Source organism: Ctenopharyngodon idella, chromosome 3, assembly GCF_019924925.1.
Source record: "Ctenopharyngodon idella isolate HZGC_01 chromosome 3, HZGC01, whole genome shotgun sequence".
NCBI classification, from domain to species: Eukaryota; Metazoa; Chordata; class Actinopteri; order Cypriniformes; family Xenocyprididae; genus Ctenopharyngodon; species Ctenopharyngodon idella.
Genome location: NC_067222.1, coordinates 34,507,906 through 34,532,203, shown reverse-complemented (window position 1 = coordinate 34,532,203; position 24,298 = coordinate 34,507,906). Strand labels below are relative to the sequence as shown.

Genomic DNA, 24,298 nt, shown 5'->3' with positions numbered 1-24,298 from the left:
CTCATCACTCATGTTATTGCAAATAAACTGCATATTGATGCAAATGTACCAAACGAATGCAAATAAAGCAGCACCTATAAAGAGGCAAATTGCGAGTCTACACATTTTAAAATAGAAAGTTAACCATTGATTTTTAATAAAGGCGCCTAGTTAAATGACATTTTCTCAACAGACCCATGACGTTGGTTCAACCATGTGCTACGGAATCTATCCGTAGGGGAAGGAATATGCCACACTGATTTGAAGAGTGCAGTTTCGCAATCTAGGTTGTAGCCTAAGTATCCTCCCCCTGCGGGCGTATTTAACTCGCTGGGCTCTTTGAAGCCACCTGTAGCTGATCTGTGTCCTCCAACGGAAATAAACCTCCGAAAGCCACCGAGTTAACGGACATAAACCCCTTGACACGGAAGACTTCTTCTAAGGAATTTGTTTTTAATATTTTTGCTTTAGCCTTTTATCTGTTTTTTTTTTATTTTTTATTATTATTTGTATGAACATCGATCAAATAGAGAACTATGTTACTGACGCATCGACTCTTCCTATTAATATTAATCTCGACTTCAGGTAAGCGCGTGTGTTTTTGTGTGCTGATGGGTTTACTTTAGTTATACAATAAGTAGTCTATTTGAAAAGAAAGACAGGTAATGGCTATTTCATTTGGACTAACACACTGGTGTTAATTTGACTTGCTCCGTGGATATGTTTTAAGGACCATGGACAGTCTCGAGTGCTGGACAAACTCCAAAATTTCCATTTAGTTTTATACGAATGTTGGTCTCTGTTTGTAAAAGACAAAACTTTCGCTGGGCGAAAACGTGGGGCACATTTGAATGATTCCGTGGAAGATTTTGAGCACAAAAAAAGTCTATCACGTTTTGAAAAAGAAAAAAAGATTAAATAATAGTGTTGCTACTCGACATTAGTGATCTGACTACCTAGACAGCATTTATAGGCGTTCAGCGTTGTCCTTAGCTAACTCATTTAATCCTACAGACACCGTTTGCGTCCCTTACGTACTTTTAAGACTCTAAAAACTAGCTGCTGAATCATTTTACATTTTACACAGAGTTGTCAGCTATAAATTAAAGTACAAAGTGTTTTGAATTCATGTGGACATTTTTATGGCTAATTTAAAGTCACATGATATCACACGTTGTTCCTCTGATAAAGCTCCGTAAAACATGCCGTAATACAAACACAACTACCACATGTAGTAGATTAAATAGAGTATTGAAACTCTATTATTACTATGTATTTTTTTTTTTAAAGATTGCTCTTTCTCACATAAAACATGATCACATGCAAATATGTCATCGGTCACAGTTGTGGTCAGTGGGAAACAGAGACTCATTTTGAATAAGTAACTGATTCACATTTTAAAATTGTAGGTTTCAAAGTAGTAACATTTATTGAAACAAGCAATAGTTATGATTTATTCTTGGATCATTCCCCTTTTATTCACTATCCACTATTGCCTAATAGTAAAAGTAAAAATCAAGTAGCCTAAACTACAGGATTTTTGTATGATAGAGAATAGAACAAAAGTTTCTTTGTAATTCTATCATAAGACACATAGTATTAAAAAGATCATGAGTTTATTTTATTTTCAAGTGTACGTTTCTGTTTAATTTTGGCATTTTGTGTGGTGTGAGGGTTAGTCTGTGGTGAGTCACTGTATCACACACAGTTAGACATGACTTTGAGACTCTCCAGTGTTCATTCACGCACGCACACTTGGGTGTGAGTGAGCACTCGGGGGATTGGCTACGTCACATCCTTTAGTTTAGCAGCTATACCGCAGAAGTAGGCTATCAAATATCATTTGTTTCATTCAGGATATGAGCTTTTGTGTTGCAGCGCTGATTGTGACTCACTGATCACAGACTGATAAGTTTATTTCATAAATTTGACTCAAATTTCATGTTTTGAAATTACAATTATGGCAAACTGGTCTGGAGGCCTAGTTAAACATAATAAATTGCGTATAGATACCTGTATACCTGTTGCGTACCTTTGCCTCAGGGCTTGTTTGTGTTTCTAATAAAGTAAGTCCTACTGTGTGTGTGAAGTTCTGTAATAGAAGAATAGCCTGTGGGTATGTCCTGCCTTTCTGTCTGGCACCAAGTCCAGCTGTGTCTTACAGGGGACCTGTCAAAGACAGAGAGCGAGTAAAAGAGAGAATGGCAGGATGGCAGATAGATGGAAAGATGTCATGTGTGAGGGGGAGAGAGATATTTATATTTATCTTCCTTATTTCTTCAGTAACCCATAATCATCATGCGTATCATATTACTGATGGAGGTTTACTGATGTTCTGCTGAGGATGTTATGGCCCAATATATATTATTCACAGAATTTATTAACATAATTTTACTGCACATATTACTGTCATTTGAAACATTTACTAATTTAATCATTTACTTCAAAAACGCTAATTCATTAAGGAACGAAACAAGTGACTGTATGTATGAATGAGTCATTGAATCATTTGCGAAACCATTCCATAACCATTCCGTAATCATTAATTTCCATAAGCAAACACCACTAAAGTGTGCTGCTAAGGTTCTGATGTGGCTTTGTTTGGGACTTTTTTTTTGTTCATGAAAAGCAATATTGTGTCTGAAGTGTAAATATTAACTTCTTGTTTATTGAACTGTTAAAGCAATATCATAAAATTCTGCTGCCACAGAAACAACATGCATTGTTGTTAGTTCTGAGGTGATGTTTTTTTAAATGAACTCATTTAAAAAAACATCACCTAATTATTATTAATTATTAAGGATCTGAAATTGTCCAAGCCTTAGTACGAGTACTAAGGCTCGGACAATTTCAGATCCTTAATAATTACAGACCATGTTTTTTCAAGTGTTATCTGACATAATTAAGATTATTTTTTTCTGACACAGTTTAACTCTGAGATCTTGTCATATTTTATTACCATTTTATTTAAACTATAGTAAATAAACGGGTTTTGGTTTGCATATATATATATATATAAAATCATTATAAATTATGTTATTGGGTCCTCTGAGGTCTGATTAAATGGGGCTGGGAGGATTGTGGAATAAGGCCTTTGTTTCAGAGTGTGTTCTAATCCAGGCAAAGTGCTGTAACGCTAATCTGGCCATCTGAGGGATAAAGAAGCTCTCTAATACAGCCAGTATAGTTTATTAATGCTGCCTGGTTTGTAAATTAACCATAAGCTTCATCTAAAACTGCAAGGAGTTAATTACAGATTTTAGTATATTTTGATAATTCTAGTTTTCAGAAATTGATATAACATTAATTCTTTTTGTATCCAGGTCTCTTCTCTTCTCTTCTCTTCTCTTCTCTTCTCTTCTCTTCTCTTCTCTTCTCTTCTCTTAGGTTTAGAAGTTGTAAATCTGCCACTTTAATTGGACAGCATAGACTGACTGTGCTTTAATTGGATATGATTGAGTGTGAGTTTGTCTAGTCTGTACTTGCTCAGAAGTGCTTCTCCAGGGAACCATCTGTCACCTAAGAGCCATTTAAATCTTTGTAAACCCTTGTAAGAGAGAGTAAGGGAGAGTATATGGCGTTATAATGGCATGTTGTGTCTATAAATGGCAAAATCATCCAATTTTACACAAAAAGAGGATGTGTGGTTAAAGGGTTAGGTCACCCAAAAATGAAAATTCTGTCATTAATTACTCACCCTCATGTCGTTCCACATTCATAAGACCTTCGTTCATATTTTTGATGAAGTCTGAGAGGTTTCTGTCCCTCCATAGAGATCCAAAGCAACTACCACTTTCAAGGTCCAGAAAGGTATGAATAACATCATTAAAGTACTCCATGTGACTCCAGTGGTTTACCCTTAATTTTATCAAGCGACATATCAAGCGAGTGCTTGTTTGCGCCCAAAAAAAAAAAAAAAAAAGAATGATTTACCACTTTACGTACAATATTAATCTGCAATGTGCATTTACGAGAGCTTTACAACGCATGCGTTTTGTGTTCACATAAGAGCTGACGTTGTTGCGTGAACACGCTTTGGATAATATTTTGTAAATAAAGTAGTAAATTATGTTGTTGTTGTTTTTTTTCACAAAAAAGCACTCACGTCGCTTCATAAAATTGAGTTTTAGCACTGGAGTCACATAGTTGCGTTTGATCTCTATGGAGGGACAGAAACCTCTCAGACTTCATCAAAAAGATCCTAATTTGTGTTCTGAAGATGAACAAAGGTCTTATGGATGTGGAACAACACAAGGGTGAGTAATTAATGACAGAATTTTCATTTTTGGCTGAACTAACCTTTTAAGGAACAAAGAAAATGGGAACTTTAACTAAAACAAGTATTTAGCCCAAGTGGTATATGTAAATCAAAACTACTCAGATTTTTTACATATTCTAAATAAAATGGTATGTGGGTGTTGTGAATGGTTGCCAGGGTGTTGCTTAATGGTTTATAAGGCTTAATGTGAATCCTAGGGTGTTGTATGTGGTTGCTTACTGGTCCAAAATAAAAGTACATAAGTCAGGCGGCTTAGAAAAGTCATATCACGCCTTTTTTTCCCAACAAGCGGCAGGATTTGAGTTATCATTTATTTGATTTGATTTCATCTTTACTTCAATTCATAAATATGGTTTTTTATCAGTTTTAGTGTTAATTAACTATATGTCTGCAGTTAAATATTACTTTGTTTTTAGCAGTTCAAGAAATCCCTTTCAGGGCACAAGAGACTTTAAATTGTTTAGGCCCTTATTTTAAGCCAAACTACAGACTTAACATTGATTTTGAGCTGACTTCAGATCTGTGACCTGATTGCTTTGTTCTGATTAACTTGACAGACCAGATGTGATTCTACTTTAAATATGGTCAGGATGGCTGGTGCCATTTTTTAGTACTGGCATTGAGAAGTTTCAGTCTATGAAACTAGTTCTAGACCACACCAGGCAGGCAGGAATCCTTAACAGAGGTCATGTATCTCCAAATGCTACTTATATTATGAATACAGATAAGGTAGTGTGAAGGAGGAACAGAGTGAGTATGGGAGAGCATGGCTGTGCCATAAGAGAGAGAAAAGAAAGATAAGATAGAGGAACAACATTGTCATTGTCTGAGTATATAACAATGTAAGTTAGGAACGGTAGCTAAACACTGATCGCACGCAAGTTTCTGTGAGTTTGAAAGGTAAATTATTTTGGTCATGTCACCGTAAATATTTACAAAAGCCTCAAGATATACAGCTGCCTATGACTGAAAGATGCATAACAATTATTTTACTTTTTTGCCAGACACTTTTGATACGATTTTGATAAAAATTAAATGTTTAAATTCATTCACAAATTAAATTGCATGCATTTAAACTGTTTACTAGCAGGTTAATATTATTGCCCATTGATTCAACTTAGTTTGATTACAATGACACAGCTTATGCCTGAGGTGGGGTGTCGTGTCGCTATGACCTTGAGGATTTGTCTCACCACATGACATTTTTGGAGAAGTCATGTTTTTATGGCCCTCTCATACATGCCTTCTTTACATTTCAGTTGACAGCAGACAACCTTAAATCTAACTTGGTATATTAAAAAAAAAATCATTTCTCCTGGCCTAGAGGATAACTTAAATCGATAGTTCACCCTTTTTCTCACCCTCATGTCGTTCCAAGACTTTCTTTCTTCTGTGGACATATTCTGAGAAATGTTTCAGTGTTTTTTCATCCATACAAAATTGAAGTCGGTGGTAACCAAAACTGTTTGAAGGTGAAATGTTTGTAAGTACTGTAAATGATGACAGAATTTTTATTTTATCTTTAAAAAAGGAACAACATATGCCACCCCCAGCCCATAAAACGTGTAAAGTTGAAAATGTGTCTGAAATGGTGGGGGAAACGTTGGTTGTAAAAAGTGTGCAAAACATCAGATAACATTGTGATCAGACTGATGTGCTGTTCTTCTCACACCCTTGCTGTAAAAAGGGAAGGGTGCAAATGTAAATTCTCTTTCCACAGTTGTTCAACACACACACAGGTTTGTTTTGCTATCTTAGTGAGGACTCTCCATAGGCGTAATGGTTTTTATACTGTACAAACTGTATATTCTATCCCCCTACACTACCCCTACCCCTAAACCTACCCATCACAGGAAACATTCTGCATTTTTACATTTACAAAATAAAACAAAAAGTATGTTTTTAAAGCTATTTTAAATATGAGAACTCATGAAATACCTTTGTAATACCAGTGTAATACCCATGTAATTATACAAATTTGTGTCCTCATAAATCACAAAAATGCATGCACACACACACACAGAGTTTGTGCTGCAGACTGCTACAGCAAATGCTGACCAAGTATTTGAAGGTTGAGCAGCGAACTGATTGGCTACTGATACATTAGGAAGTGACCTATAGAGAATGATGTGACTGCAAGCCAATTGAGTTAAGGATATATATATATATATATATTATATATATATATATATATATATATATATATATATATAATATAAAATATATTATATATTATTACATTAATATATTTTAACTGACTACCGATCTGTGGTAGCTCAAACAGTACTATTGACACTGCTGAACAAAAGCATATTTGGTTCAAACTGCAAACGTTACAAATACATACAAGGATATATAATTTTAATTAAAGTACATTTAACTACTTATTGTCCAAAAACCGAAACTCAGCTTTGGCTAGTGACTCGGATGAAGCCCCTTTTCTTACTTAACAAAAGATTTTAATTGAGCCCTGGAGTGAATGGAGGAGATGATTAAACAGAGAAAGGGCAATCAGTGTGCGTCAGAGAAAGTCAGACATGGTTTTTGTGTTGGGTTACGAGAATGAGAAGGTTACGTGTGTTTTAGAGAGCCAGGATGATAGATGATTGTGTGGGTGGGTGTGAGTGTGTGTTTATCTGTGGGAGGTGGAGGTGAAAGCAGTTCACAGTTTTCACGTTTTCCTGCTGCCTGGCATCAAGTTTGCTGCTTTGAAGTGGCGAGCAGAAGACTCAAGCTTTGGGGCATCTCAGATCACCCGCATGTTTTCTCTCTCTCTCTCTCTCTCTCTTACACACACACACACACACACACATAACCTATCTTGTTTAGTTTTTCTTATACTGTCTGCCCCTCAGTGTGTATGTTTGGTCTAAAGAAGTAATATTGGCTTTATATCTTAAACAAGCTTATTGCCACATAGTTCACAAATCAAGTGGGTGTTTCTGTGTGAAAAGGGAGTGGACAAGCTCCAAGGTTCTGTGTGGACAAGCTCCAAGGTCATTTTATACCTGCCACACACACACACACATTAGTTCAGAAATAGAGGTCCTACTGTACATAGCAGTAGTGGCATTTGGTTTGAGGACAGGGTGTTGAGACATTGGCTACTCTGGTAACAGGACAGAAGCAACTTGTCTTCCTTTGACCTGAATGAATGCTGTAGTTGAATTCTAGGGTGACCCAAATAATCGTATCCTGTGAATGCTCTGAGCAGACTAGCAGTCTTTCATTTGATGACTAACTTTAATTGACCCTAAAGCTAATGACCTTACTGTCCTAATAATTATACATGTTCATAATAATACCTATTGTATTATTAAAAATCTAAAACAAATCAAATGTGATATGTCAATAATTCGGTTGATTTTTAAATTATTTGTTGATTTATTTGTTTTGTTGTTGACCACTACATGTTTTTTAACCACTACATGTGAATTGACAGTCCTATTGTTAATGATAAAGTGATCTTTCTTTGTGATCTTTATTCAAAATGTATTACTTTCCTCTCTGCTGATGGCAGTTAGGTTAGGTTAGGTTAGGTTAGGTTAGGTTACTTTATTTATACCCGCAGATAAATTTGTTTTGCAGTAAAATGATATGATAATGGCATCAATTCTTGACAAGCACATTAACACATTAAAAAACAAACAAAAGGTTTGTATAATAACATGATACATGTGCTCAAGACTCCACTACTCAAGAGGTAGCATAAAATATAGTTATATAAATATATACATATATATAAAAATATACAAATACAAATGTGTTAGGCCTTGACCAATAGCCAAAAAGAAATTGAATTAAATATTTGTATTGCAAAGCTTCAAGAATTGTTTATACTTTTTATTTTTTTATTTAACACATTAAAAATATGAACCTTTGCTGTCCAGACCCCTACTACTCTCAAATAAGAGATCTGTGGAAAAATATTTGTAGAAAGTTCAATTAACTTGGTAAATTCCACTAGGATCAAATCTGACCTGACCTCTGCTCTGGTCAGAAGTGAAGTCTTATGTGCTCTTTGACCCAGACAGCCTCATTCCTCATTCAGACTTGGTTTTCTGGTGATGCTTTGAGCTAGAACCGGACCTTACGTAACCCACTCATCTCTTTTGTGTCTGGAACGGATTAGCAAGTAGTAGGCTAATCAGCCTAAACCATGCCCTGCCCTTGGGAAAACACACAAGATTTATTATTAATGCTAAAATTGTTTAATAAAATAATGCAGAATTAGACAGTAATTTTTTTAGCTGTAGTGTTATTTTTATTTTCACTTTGCTTATATATGATCGTCAAACAAATGACTTTCCTGCAAAGTTATGTCATGTAATATAATAGATTTTTTTATATATAATACTTAAATACAGTTATTTAAATAGCATGTACCTTTGTGGAATCCGGTACTTGAAATATACTTCATTCACAATGATAAACTACGAAGACAAGCAGATGTTTCTGATTTGAGCATAGTGCCTCTGAGTCTGCTGGATCTTTACTTTTAAAGAAGCCCCTTAAATCCTCAGGAAATGCCGATTCTAGAACTGCTTATGTGATAGTGAATGTCTATCAACATCTATCTTTGTTAGCTAAAAACCTGCATCCTTTGAGACATGGCCCACTGATGCAGGGATCCATTAAGCCCGATTTTACTTTACAAAGCTCACCCAACATGGTAGACATTCAAAGAATATATATATATATATATATATATATATATATATATATATATAAACATTTGTAAGAATACTTTGTTTCAATCTAATTGATTTCACATGACTTGTGCTCATAAATGAGAATTCTGCTTACATTCGCAAGACATAAATTACATAAATAAATTACAAGGTTGACATATGGTTCTTTAAAAACAAATCATGATAGCCTATTTTTGGTCCATTTTATTGACATTTTCTTCTCCACTAAGCACAAATAAATGTGACTTTATTGCTGGGTAAACTGTGATCTATCTGTGAGCGTGTAGGTGAGTGGAAAAGTTAATAAATAAACGGGCAGTTATGCAAATAGCCTGATAGTTCTTAATTTTTGTAGTTCTTTTTTTCTTTCTTTGTCTATATTTGGATTTCTAGCTTAAAAGCAAACAATAAAAGCAATAATAGAAATATGACGTGTGTGTGTTCTGGAGTTCTCACCTTTCCTTATTAATCAATTGTTCTTTTGTATGTGGTTGCTAAGTATTAACACAAGCGGCATATAGCTGCAGGAGACATTCACTCTATATGACTGTTTGTTCTCGGAAACTAATGAAATTACTGCCAGGATGCAATGCATACTTTGTGTAGTTTTTGTGTTTGACAGTAAATAGTACCTCATTTACTACTGAAATGCTGTGGGTGTGCCTGACTGAATTACAAGAAAGAGACAGGAAACCAAATGAAGACTGAAATTTGTGTCCCAAGATTGTTGTATATATGTATCATGCCATCTGACCAATTTTGTGTGTTTTCACAGCTTTAATAGCCTGTATATAAAAACAGTAACACCACATCTACTATCTCAAGAAATGTCATTGCTAATATGCTGTTGCTTCAGAAGCTAAGCAGCACTAGTAATATTTCTTCATGTGATACAATTGATCTTTCTTTTAAATGGTAAAAACAATTTTGTAAATATTCTCCTTTCGTTTTCTCATTCAAGTCATTCAGAGTTCAGTCATGCAGTCCTTGTCGGTCAAGCTTTGCATATACTTCTGAAAACAACTTAGCCAGAATACGTCTGCATTGTTCAACTTCTGCTGTTGCTTGTTCAATAACCAAATCATTGTTTTATACTGGTTTTACTGTCTGTTGTTTGTTTAATGAAGTAAGGATGGGCAACTACTAGTTATAGCCATACATAAATATTAGCACACTTTATTTGAAGAATTTGGTATAAAGACCTTTTGTCTTGACAAAATAGGTCACTGTTATTTAACTACAGCTTAATTCAGATATTTGTCGATGAATGGTTATTCTCACATGCTTATTTCTGTAATACCAAATCTCTTTCTAATAGCATGCTATACGCACTAAAAATTTTGGGTTGAAACTAACCCAATTTGAGTTGTTTTGCAACCAATTGATGGGTCAAAAATGGACAGTCAGTTATTTTGACCTAGCATGTTGGGTTGTTCATTTAACACAGAGTAATGGATTGATTTATGCTAGTTCATTTATTACAGGTATTATGCTTATTTTTATATAACTTATCTTTACCTCATACATGGGTTAATATTTCCAGATTAACTTCAATCCTCTAAAGTCTTATAAAATACACTACAAAACCACTATTATGTCCTTTATGTTGGGTGAATACAGTTATAAATACAGCATACTTTACAGTTTTAATCATGTATACAATAATACGTTTAACAGTACAGAGTTCTGAGAACGTATTTTAACATCCAATGTAATTATATTCAGTAAATTTAGGAATAAAATAAGTTTATTTTATTCAAGGCATAAGGTGACCCCATCATATGAAACCCATGCTGACAGATTAAAGAGTCACAACAACAAGAAATTACCTACTTTTACTCTGAGGTGGAAACACGTTTCTATACTAATGTTTTTCAACACAGCTGAAATAACACCTAAAAGCTGAATCTTTCTAATATTAAAATAGGCAATAAACATAAAATTAGCATAAGCATTAATTTCAATGACTCAAAAAACAAAAAAAAGGAAAAAAAAAAAAAGGAAAAAAGATGAAGTCACAAATGACTGGTTCAGAAATATGAGACAGATAATAACTGCCGAAATATTTGCAGGGAAAACGTTTCTTGGGTCACAATGTGATTCGAGTTGAGATTAGATTTCTAAAACTTTATGCAATAATTTTTTTTTGATTATGTTTTTGGCCAACAACAGCAGTAACGAGCATTCCATCTGGGAATACGACGACAACATTCCCAAACAATGCCACAACTCCACTGTTGTCAACGCATGGTGGCAATGTCACATCTCCACCTTTATCTACTCAAGGCAACGTGACAAACTCATCCACATCTGCACCAGAAAATGCTACAAGTTCATCAGTGAGTACATCAGGATATACCACAACTTCACCTGCACTTGTAACTACAGCAGCCATCACCACAAGTCCACTTGTACCTACAACGGGGAATGCTACAAGCCATCCTGTAACTGCATCAGGCAACACCACAACTACTCCTTTACCTGATCCAGCCAACAGCACAACCCTACCCCAAACTACAAGAGGGAATGACACTACTCCTCCCATTAGCACACCAGGCAACAGCACAGCTTCACCAATTACAACACCAAGCAATGTCACAATTACAGCACAAACTACATCAGGTAATGCTACAACAGCAAACGCTACCACAGCACACACCACTACACAAGTAAACGTTACCACACCACCCACAACTACACCAGGGAACAATGCAACAGAAAACATTATCACACCAGCCATGACTACACCAGGGAACAATGCAACAGAAAACATTACCACACCAGCCATAACTACACCAGTAGATGCTACTACACCAGCCACAACTACACCAGAGAATAATGCAACAGTAAATGCTACCACACCACCAATGACTACACCGGTAAATGCTACCACACCACCCATGACTACACCAATAAATGCTACCACACCACCCATGACTACACCAGGGAACAATGCAACAGAAAACATTACCACACCAGCCATAACTACACCAGTAAATGCTACCACACCACCCATGACTACACCAGGGAACAATGCAACAGAAAACATTACCACACCAGCCATAACTACACCAGGGAATAATGCAACAGTAAATGCTACCACACCACCCATGACTACACCGGTAAATGCTACCACACCACCAATGACTACACCGGTAAATGCTACTACACCAGGGAATAATGCAACAGTAAATGCTACCACACCACCCATGACTACACCAGTAAATGCTACCACACCACGCATGACTACACCAGGGAACAATGCAACAGAAAACATTACCACACCAGCCATAACTACACCAGTAAATGCTACCACACCACCCATGACTACACCAGGGAGCAATGCAACAGAAAACATTTCCACACCAGCCATAACTACACCAGGGAATAATGCAACAGTAAATGCTACCACACCACCCATGACTACACCGGTAAATGCTACCACACCACCAATGACTACACCGGTAAATGCTACTACACCAGGGAATAATGCAACAGTAAATGCTACCACACCACCCATGACTACACCAGGGAACAATGCAACAGAAAACATTACCACACCAGCCATAACTACACCAGTAAATGCTACCACACCACCCATGACTACACCAGGGAGCAATGCAACAGAAAACATTACCACACCAGCCATAACTACACCAGGGAATAATGCAACAGTAAATGCTACCACACCACCCATGACTACACCAGTAAATGCTACCACACCACGCATGACTACACCAGGGAACAATGCAACAGAAAACATTACCACACCAGCCATAACTACACCAGTAAATGCTACCACACCACCCATGACTACACCGGTAAATGCTACCACACCACCCATGACTACACCAGGGAGCAATGCAACAGAAAACATTACCACACCAGCCATAGCTACACCAGGGAATAATGCAACAGTAAATGCTACCACACCACCCATGACTACACCAGGGAGCAATGCAACAGAAAACATTACCACACCAGCCATAACTACACCAGGGAACAATGCAACAGAAAACATTACCACACCAGCCACAACTACACCAGGGAATAATGCAACAGTAAATGCTACCACACCACCCATGACTACACCAGGGAACAATGCAACAGAAAACATTACCACACCAGCCATAACTACACCAGTAAATGCTACCACACCACCCATGACTACACCGGTAAATGCTACCACACCACCCATGACTACACCAGGGAGCAATGCAACAGAAAACATTACCACACCAGCCATAGCTACACCAGGGAATAATGCAACAGTAAATGCTACCACACCACCCATGACTACACCAGTAAATGCTACCACACCACGCATGACTACACCAGGGAACAATGCAACAGAAAACATTACCACACCAGCCATAACTACACCAGGGAATAATGCAACAGTAAATGCTACCACACCAGCCATAACTACACCAGTAAATGCTACCACACCACCCATGACTACACCGGTAAATGCTACCACACCACCCATGACTACACCAGGGAGCAATGTAACAGAAAACATTACCACACCAGCCATAACTACACCAGGGAATAATGCAACAGCAAATGCTACCACACCACCAATGACTACACCGGTAAATGCTACCACACCACTCATGACTACACCAGGGAGCAATGTAACAGAAAACATTACCACACCAGCCATAACTACACCAGGGAATAATGCAACAGCAAATGCTACCACACCACCAATGACTACACCGGTAAATGCTACCACACCACTCATGACTACACCAGGGAGCAATGCAACAGAAAACATTACCACACCAGCCATAACTACACCAGTAAATGCTACTACACCACCTACAACTACACCAGGGATTAATGCAACAGTAAATGCTACCACACCACCAATGACTACACCGGTAAATGCTACCACACCACCTATGACTACACCAGGGAGCAATGCAACAGAAAACATTACCACACCAGCCACAACTACACCAGGGAATAATGCAACAGTAAATGCTACCACACCACCCATGACTACACCAGGGAACAATGCAACAGAAAACATTACCACACCACCCATAACTACATCAGGAAACACTACAACAGGGAATGCTACCACACCACCTCAATCTACAACAGGAAATGCTACCACACCACCCCTTACCAACTCAACGAATGGACCCATCGTACCTACTACTAACCCAACTAACCCCACAACCACACCAGGTGTGTTTGAATGAATGTGTTGTGTGAATTGCAGTGTAATGTTCATGCATCGTAAATCTTCACAAATGCCTAATACTTTCTGCCATTCTCCCTTTATCCCACTCCCTTTGTTCTTTTAGCTACCTGTCCTTCAGTGCCCTGCCCACCACTCAGTGTCTGCGTCAACTCCATCTGTCAGTGTCTGACAGGAACTATTCCTTCAAATAATACCTGTGTGGAAAGTAAGTATCTGTCTGATACCAAGACTCTGTCAATCACTTCTTTCTTTTAATTTGTATAATAAGACTTATGTCATTATAGTGATTATTAAGAACAGTCTTTGTAGTGAAAACCACAAGATAGACAGTGCAAGGCATTTAACACCCCCACTCTCTCTTATTCCCAGCTAAAACCTTTCCTAGTTCACTAAGGGTGAACCGCACATTTGTAGATGCTATGAATAATCCCCAATCACCTGAATTTCGGAATGCAGCTAATGAAATCCTAATTGCGGTATGTCACAAACTTACATTACAATCTGGTGTTTTAACATTTCAGTTATTATTTGCAAAGATGTATTTCTACACACTGAAACTGTTGAGTTTATGAAGTCTGGCTGTATAAGTATTAAATAAGAAGGCATGGAATAAAATTATTTATCTAATAACTTTATCCAAATTTGTATTAACTTATTTATTTTGCAGAGATATATAATTTGATCATAAATGTAGTGTACTTTGATATCATATAGAATTATATTTACATCTTATAGAATATATCATATTTTAAGCTATGTTATTTATATAAGTTGGAATATTGCTATATATTGCTTTGGCAGTACAGACTGTTATAGTTTAATAGTCATGCCAATAAAGCTTTATTGAACTTGGGACTGCCAAAGTAAATATCCTGGATTAATATCTTTCAGTCTCAGTGAGTCTAAATCATTACTCATTCTTTCCTTTCACCATAGGTAAATCGTGCTCTGCTTAACCAGCCAAACTACATTAACAGCACAGTCCTTAGGTTGACGTAAGTGGCCCTTACAAACAGTTTTTAACCACAGCTCTTACACATTTGTATTATATTTAACAATTACTAATCTCTGTGTAAATGTTTCCAGGCCTGGCAGTATAGTGGCTTCAGTAAACAGTTATTTTCAGGCTTATTCTCCAGCCACCCAGGAATCGGTTGCATCGGCCATGGATACTGCTATAAAAAATGCAACAAACTGTGGAACGGCAGAATGTGGCATTCTTGCTGGTGCTCAATATACTGGTGTGTATCTTGAAAAGATTCAGCACTTAGGTTTTGCTGTATGAACAGAGTGAAACAACAGTGTTTTAATTTCTGTAATAAATTATATTATATTAAATCATTTTTTTTTTTTTTTTTTAAAAACATTCTTTACATCTACATTAATTCTAAACACATTAATTCATGTTTAGGCAACAAATTCGCCTTCACAGTATTAATATCAATAGTATTTTTTTTTTGTGATAATTTCAACAAAGAATGATAAAACAGCTTCTCTTTGCAGTTGTTTAAATGGCAGATTGTTCCTCAAATAGGAATACAATACAGTGCAGTGCCCAAACGTGGAGTGTTTAGAACTGTTTAGCCCTTGTTGTGGTCATGCTTTGTAATTATGTTATTTTTTTAGATTACATAAAAGATTGTCTTTCTATGTCCGTAAAATATACTGGGGTAATTCACATGAAATACTTTTGAGAAGCTGACATGACCACTACGCCACACATGCTACCATTTAAAACTAATTAATTATTGCAAAAAAATATTCAATATTTAATCATTATGCTCATTATTTTATAATTATTATGCATGTAGCTTATTATGTATGTATTACAGTATTCATGATAAATGAAACTACATGAAAATACATAAGACTGTGAAATATTTATACTTTAAAAATCCATTTGTTGCATTGCAGGACCATTTAAAATTAACCAGTGAAGGCAAAAATGCTGAAAGACTTAAAGGAACTTAGATACACACTTTCTTTTATACATCTCTCTAAACAACTACTCACTACTATACTCTCTTTCTCTCTCACTGTCTCTCTTGTTAGTAAGCGATCTGTGCAAGGGAGATCCTGCTCCTTGTGATGTTGACACTACAGTGTGTGAGACCAAAGATGGGATCGCTGTTTGTACCTGCAAACCTGGCCATGTACCCAGCCCTTACCAGACCAGAAGCTGTAGAGGTGAGTTTGTGTCTTTAATGTGTGCCTGTGTGTCACCCCCCCTGTCCTATGTGTTTGTGTGTGCATATCATAATCATCGGTGACACACAAGCACACACCTTTACTTTGAGTTTGATGTGGATTTATCTATGGTAACAGACAAATTTAATACTGGTCTGGTGAGATCAGGGTTCAGAATGTACTGTATACTCACCAAAAATAAAGCAATAAAAAAAAAAAAAGCTACTTTTTTTGGGGAGAATTACTACATAATATAAAATAAAATCCTACTGTAAGAAGAATAGTCTTATTGTAATGTAATTTTCATAATCAAAACCAACTGTTTACTTTCTCTTCTTTTCAGTTTGCCCAAGTGGCTACAAAGCACAGGGAAATAACTGTGTTCAGTGAGTACCATTTCATTTCTTTGTTCTTAATACACACACTCTCATACCGTAATGCAATCATCTCCTAAACAACTGACAGTTTCTATTCAATGGTTGACCACATGGTCAGTGTATTTGTAATAGAAACTGCTGCCCCCTTGTGTCATGGCAATATTGCAACAGTCACATGTCTGTGGTTGGGTTTCAACATTTATTTTCTCTTTTTTTTTTAACAGATGTTCATTTGGCTATTCTGGTTTCAACTGTGATGACTGTAAGATATAATATTGTTACAATTTTTCTTGTTTTTTGTCTTTTTAATTTACACCATTCATTACATGGATCTGCTTGTTTATTTTATATTTTGCTAAATTATAGATTTCGTGTGTATATTTGTGTCTAATGAGTTTGTCTCTCTGCGTAGCCTCTTTGTTGGCTCTAGTGGTGGTGGCGTGTGTGTTAGGGGGACTTCTGCTCATTGTGATTCTGGCAGTTCTCATCTATATCTGTGTGACTCGTAGGTGAGTGTTTATGAGAGGTCAGGTTGGCATGCATTTTAATCTCTCTTCTGTGTCTTTTATGCTTGGGTATGGATGTACTGTACATTCCCCACTTGCTGACAATTTGTGTGTGTATTACTTATTTTGCAGCAGAAGGAAGTCAAATGACAATCATTTCAACAGCCCGTATCCTGCTGAGGAATTCCGGGGCACATGGCCCTCTCAGGACATCAGCCATATTCCTCGTGTCACTCTCACATCTACTTCCAGTAATGATGTCTTTGGCAACAATCTGGAGATGGTTGAAGGGCCAGGCAAAAAAGGCCACAGTAATGGAATGGTGAGTACCTCCTTCCAGTCAAAACTTCACAAATAAGTTGAAAACCTATTAAACACACTGGTTCACAGAGCAGTTACACTGATCTTTAACTTACAGTGGGTTTTGATTCAAAGACAAGCTTGTGTGGACTTTTTAAATAAAATAATAAATCATTGTAAAATAAAATCTAGTAAACAATTGAATTTTTGTATTATTATTTTTTATACATATACACTACGGTTCAAATGTTTGGGGTCAGGTTTCCACATAAATATTAAGCAGCACAACCGTTTTCAACGGTTTCATCGCAGATTAATAATAATGTGATATATATATATATATATATATGTATATATATATACACACTGTATATATGTGCATATATGTGTGTGTATATATATATATATATATATACATACACACACACACACACTGTATATATGTGCATATATGTGTGTGTGTGTGTATATATATATATATATATATATATATATATACACTCTGTATATATGTATATATATATATATATATATATACACTCTGTATATATGTATATATATATATATATATATATATATATATACATGTATGTATTTGTGTGTATCTATATATACATAATAAATATACACAATATACACACATATATTATGTAAACACAAACTTTTATTTTGGATGCGATTAATTGCGATTAATCTTTTGACAGCACTATTTCAAAAAGAAAACAGTTATTTTAAATTGTAATAACAATATTACTGTTTTTACTGCATTTTTGATCAAATAAATGTAGCCTTGGTGAGCACAAGGAGACTTCTTTCACAAAATATAAAAATTTCTTACTGACCCCAAATGTTTACGAAAGTGTGTAATTTATATATTATTTTTTATTTATATATTATATTCATTTTTTATATTGCATATTACTGTAGCTCTTTTTAATAATTGTAGAAATTAACCCACTGGAAGTTAAGAGTTCCCTCCAATTCTTCCATTAACCCTGCTGCATGTAATCTTATACTAACACTAATAAGTGTCATCAGCTGCATGGTAGACACACCACACCACTAACCAATACTAAATATATTGTTCAATCAGACCCAAGTCCATTTCTAATACTCTGCCTGCCAAGCTGAACTCCACTAACACTATTAATTAACCCATTATCCTAATTTTCACCCAAGTATTACTTGACTGAATGACTGAAGTCCATTATGAGCAGATGCAGTCCTAACAAGGCCACACATAAAGAGGCTCTTTTACATTAGTGCCTTTGCAGTTAGTGTGAAGCAAAGGAAAACTAACATTTCTTAGGAAACCGGGCTATCCCTCAGTGTATTTTATAATTTTTGAAATCATAATATTATCATGGTACGTGTACAAGTTTTATGACCGGTAAGCTCATAAACAAACCTCTTTGTGTGTGTGTTTGTGCACGTATTTGTGGTCACTGTGCTGTGTATGTGGTGTCCCGTACATGGGCTTGATTCTGCCTCACTCCAAACACTATGACTGTAGAAGATTAGAGGAAAGGTAAGTCACCGACTCAGCGATGGAAAAAAAAAAAATTGGGCTGTTAAAGTGTGTAATGGTACGTCGTCAGGGACTGTAAAAGGCAAAGACGGTCCACTTGCACAAATATGAATGCACAACAGGAACATACCTCCTGTAGTTCTGCCTTAAAGTTAAAATGGCAGTCGTGTTATTGAAATGCTTAATTTGACGGCAGTAGGAATGGAAGTTAAAACAGCCAATCACGTGTTTGTTTACTCTACATTCAACATTAGCTGGACCAGCCTGAAAAATGCAATATTTGTATATGTGATTTGAGCTTAAAGCACAAAATATGATAAGATTGCTGTCAGATTATATTACTGATTTAAAATACACTACCTTTTAAAAGTTTGGGGTTAGTAAAAAATTTTTTAATGTCATTTTAAAATAGAAATACAGTTATTTTATTTTATTGTAATAATATTGTACCATATTACTGTTTTTATTGCAATAAATGCAGCCTTGGTGAGCATAAAAAGACATTTTTTTTTTTTAAATACAGAGCCCAAACTTTTTAAACAGTAGTGTATGTTATTGAAATGTAATTTTAACATACATTTACATAAATTGTATTTTTTCACGGCTTGTATAGCTGAAAGTAGCTGTGTTACTAATATGGCCACCAAGTGAACTGACGTGCCTTAAAGAGACTTTATTGTCCAAGTCCAAGTAAAGGAATATTCTGGATTAAATACAACTTAATGTTAAGTGTGTAATTCTGCATCACTAGCAAAACCAGAATAATGAATGCAGCACCAACATTATCTAAGATTTAAGCTGTATTTAACCTGGAAGGAATATTCCTTTACTTTTCTTTATTTCTTCTTTTCTCTTTGTGAATGACATCACTGCTATACCGCCACTTTGCTGAATTGACGTCCTGGATGAGATCTTGACTTTGATCTCTGTTTTCAACTGTTTGCATGCCATCATAAGCTTTGCATGTATTTTTAAGCAGATAATTGTAATTTTCCTGCATGCTGGTATTATTATAAGAGGAGATGGGCTGAGAGAGTGAAGGGTTGTGGGCTGTGTTTACCTCTATGTGGCTAATATGAACTCATTTCTTGGGCAGACGGGCTCGTATGACCTCAGAACAGATGGCATGAGGACCTTTAAGGACCCAAACCCCACACGATACTCTTATCTGGTGGGTCATGAAAACCCCTACTTCATACAAGGAGATGGGAAGAGATGAGGAAAGAAGCAGAAAAGGACAAAAAATGAGTGCAATAACAATATGAATTATAAAAAAGGCCTTGGATCAAACTGTTTCAGGAAAGTTAATGCTGTCAAAACCATACAGCTGATCACAGACGCAAAGTATGCACACAAACATCATTTGAGAGATACATTGTTTTTAATATTTTACCGTTTTTATCCTAAATCCCTCTCACCCAGGATAAAATGCTCACTTCCTATAAGTGCATTGATGATTGGGTTTCTTTTACCACAAGCGTGATTGATGTGTCTTATGTATGTTAATGAGAGATGAACATTGAACAACCACTCATCTGTATTTCTTGTCATTTCTTACCATGTTTTATCTGCACAATTTATATCATATTCAATGTTTTGTTGTCTGTCAGAGGTCATGTATGTTACTGTGGTTTTCAACTCAAAATACTTTATTATAAAGGATATAATTTTGAACCACATTATATTTAATTTTTCTTATCTGTGGAAGCAATAAATGGCGGAATATACAATGTAATCCAGTAGTTCTGATTGCATCTAATCTATATTCTGATACAGTAAGAGAGCATGTCATGTGTCTATGTTGTGTTTGTGTTGTAAGTTATATGATGCTATATGAAAGCATTAATTTATTTTATGCCAGGACAATGCATGCCACCAGAAATTGATCTCTGTGCCTGACTCTGATGTTGTCTTTTGAATAGGAGACTTATGCATTGAAGAGGAGTTGTTAACCATGTCTCCTCTGTAGTCGTGCCAATAATCATATTTATTTAAATCAGAACATGACGTTGTTTATTCAACCATCTGTTTGCTTCATATATATATACTTATTTATGTGTCACTGGGATATTTTCTATCTGTACATAAAGCTTTTGTAAAAAAAAAAATGCTCTTGGGACAAAGTGATTCATCTTGTTCTGTATATTAAAAGGAAATAAATTAATATAAAGATGTAGTTATCTAATATTTGTCCAGCTGTCCTTGTATATGCCGCCACATATGCATATGCACATTTAGACATGTAGCCTATTTCTTTCCTTTTTTAGTGATTTTGTTTTCCAGTATTGGAAAACAAGTGTTAAAGACATTTAATATTAGTGGTAACACTTTACAATAAGATTCATTAGTTAAACATTAGTTAATGTATTAACTAACATGAACTAACCATGAGCAGTACATTTGTTACTGTATTTACTAATCTTCGTTAACATCAGTTAATGAAAATACAGTTGTTCATTATTTGTTCATGTTAGTTTACAGTGCATTAATTAATGTTAACAAGATTTTAATAATGTGTTAGTAAATGATGAAATTAACATTAACAAAGATTAATAAATGCTGAATAAGTGCAGTTCATTATCAGTTCATGTTAATGTTAACTAATGAACCTTATTGTAAAGTGTTACCATATTAGTTTATTAGTGCACAGTATAATCATGGCATCTGGTTTATGAGATAACAATCATTATAAAAGTACATTCTTACATAAGTGGTCTAATTTAGTATATTATTTATATATATATATATATATATATATATATATATATATATATATATATATAGTCTGTGGAAGGCGTAGGACCATGAAATGTTCATCCAATCATTGCATTCAGTCCGAAAGCAATGATTCGATGGCCTGTCAACATATGTATTTTCATACCCTTTCACACCCTGCTCACCGACATCACACGTCATCAGCGCATTTCATGCTATGTTCATGCTAGTGTTAGACAGATGTCAGTCACGAGCACTGCAACCAAAACAGCAGCCACCTTTTACAATTCCTCCTGAAGCAAAACAATGAGATTATTTGCTGCGTTCACGCCGTAACTACTGTAATTTGGAAGAGATGGAATCCCGTGATGTTACACTAAGAGCGGTTCGCGATTCAAATTTATGCGTTTCAATTGCAACACTATCAATGTCGAAATGAATCTGCAGCAGTCAGATGGTACAGGTCAGAGCTCTTTAAGTTGTTTATGTTCATTATTCTTGTAATGTTATGTGCTATGAGACATGAGGTAGTTTAAAGGGTTAGTTCACCCCAAAATGAAAACTCATTAATTACTCACCCTTACGCCGTTCCAAACCCGTAAGACTTTCGTTCATCTTCAGAACACAAATTAAGATATTTTTGATGACAGAATGCTGTCAGATTTCCTTCCATATCCTGCTTTTGTAACTTCCACTTTGACGCTTCAAAAACTTCAAAAAGAGATCGGAAAACTAATCCATATGAATCGAGGGGTTTAGTCCAAATTTTCTGAAGAGACTTGATCACTTGTTATGATGAACAGATTTAATTTAGGCTTTTACTCTCATGTAAACATTGATCAGTGAACATAAGCAGAAGCTCAACCTAACTTGAATAACACACAAGAACAAACCTCTTCTGTGTCTGTGTGTTCTTGTATACATGGTTTATGAGGATACTTCCTGTGTCCTCGTAAACCAAATGGCTTAAGAAACATACTAAACTGTGTTTTTTTTTAAATTCCAAAAATGCAGACAGTTTTCTGTGATGGGTAGGTTTAGGGGTAGGGGTAGTGTAGGGGGATAGAATGTACAGTTTGTACAGTATAAAAACCATTACGTCTATGGTGAGTCCCTGTAAACCACATATACAAGTATGTGTGTGTGTGTGTGTGTGTGTGTGTGTGTGTGTGTGTGTGCGCGCGCACTGACAGAGGGCTCTTTTAAATCTTTTCCTTAGAGTCAGATCAGGTGTAACAGATGTCTCTGAATTAATTAGACAGCAGTCCCAAAACAACCCTTTCAACCCTTAACGACCCCTGCACCCAAAAATGAAGGGCTCTGACTGAAGAACATCCATGTCATTTATGTTACTGTGTCAGAGAGGACCACATGTCCCAATCAAAAACACACACTGGGTTTGATCCTACAGTATAAGCCTGTTATTAAAATAAGAGTTTCATTATAAACTACTAACAAGTCCATTCATGTCTGTATTTAATCTTGTATTTAGTGAGATTTGGTAACACATACAGCAGCATACAAAGGACTACTTGTGATAATGGTTCTTTTTTATATCGTTATAGTTTAATGCAACATTTCTCATTAAGTTAAAAAAATAAAAATAAAAAAAGATAATGCCCTGACTGAAAATTACCAGTACCTTTTTCTGTTAAGACATTTTCTTCAACAATAAATGCAATGCGAAATTCAAAATACAGGTAAAACACCAGTAAAAACTCAACACAGAACATTTCTTCATATTAACACGGTACATTAAGCCCCATTTTTATGGATATATGTATATATTTTCTGTTTTTAATTGAATATAAATATTTTTATTACAAATTATATCAACCATTAAATTTTTAAAACAAATGTTTTCATTTAAAATGACCAGTTTTTAATTTAATACAAATGTTTTCATAAATTAGAATATCAATTTTTAAATCATAAATTATATTATCAGTGACTGTCACTGACAAATCAGTTAAAAACAAATTAGACAATTTAAAAGAGATAACCTAAAAAAGAATGCATGAAAAATTGAATAAAATGGTATCTGTACAAAGAAGTTGATAAGGATATGATAAATGTCACAAATTTACTGTTTTGATTCATGACCTAAATAGTGAAGAATCTTATTCAGTTTCTCAACTTTATTTATTCATTTTCACAGTTAACGACTAGCTAAAACATTCTAAGACTGTGCTCAACACACAGCGATTGTTTCCTGGGACTGAAGTAGATTTAAATACTTACACATGGAATTTGAACACCGACTGTAATCGCAAACTGAACGCAACTGGCTTTGACTGGACGCGTTTGAGCGCGATCAGTCATAAGTATCAATTTACATTCATAATCAGCCTTACAATCGTTAAAGGATTAGTTCACTTTTAAATAAACGTTTGCTGATAATTTACTCACCCCCATGTCATCCAAGATGTCCATGTCTTTCTTTCTTCAGTCGAAAAAAAATTAAGGTTTTTGATGAAAACATTCCAGGATTTTTCTCCATATAATGGACTTCAATGGACAC

At 35.5% G+C, this 24,298-nt stretch overlaps 1 protein-coding gene across 2 annotated transcripts; it reads left to right on the top strand.

The window, feature by feature from the left end:
- The first annotated feature begins 295 nt into the window (after window positions 1–295).
- si:ch211-198m17.1 (mucin-2) lies at window positions 296–21,247 on the top strand. 2 transcript variants are annotated; one of them, XM_051888320.1, is made up of 12 exons: window positions 296–564; window positions 11,122–14,148; window positions 14,268–14,369; window positions 14,534–14,640; window positions 15,101–15,159; window positions 15,251–15,405; window positions 16,217–16,351; window positions 16,695–16,737; window positions 16,953–16,990; window positions 17,141–17,237; window positions 17,367–17,556; window positions 20,159–21,247. In XM_051888320.1, the coding sequence occupies exons 1-12, from the start codon at window positions 516–518 to the stop codon at window positions 20,279–20,281; spliced, it is 4,125 nt and encodes a 1,374-aa protein (XP_051744280.1). In that variant the 5' UTR covers window positions 296–515; the 3' UTR covers window positions 20,282–21,247. The 2 variants fall into 2 exon arrangements, with proteins under 2 accessions (XP_051744280.1, XP_051744281.1); XM_051888321.1 differs by having other exon boundaries at window positions 316–564; window positions 11,122–11,571.
- Window positions 21,248–24,298: the final 3,051 nt, after the last annotated feature.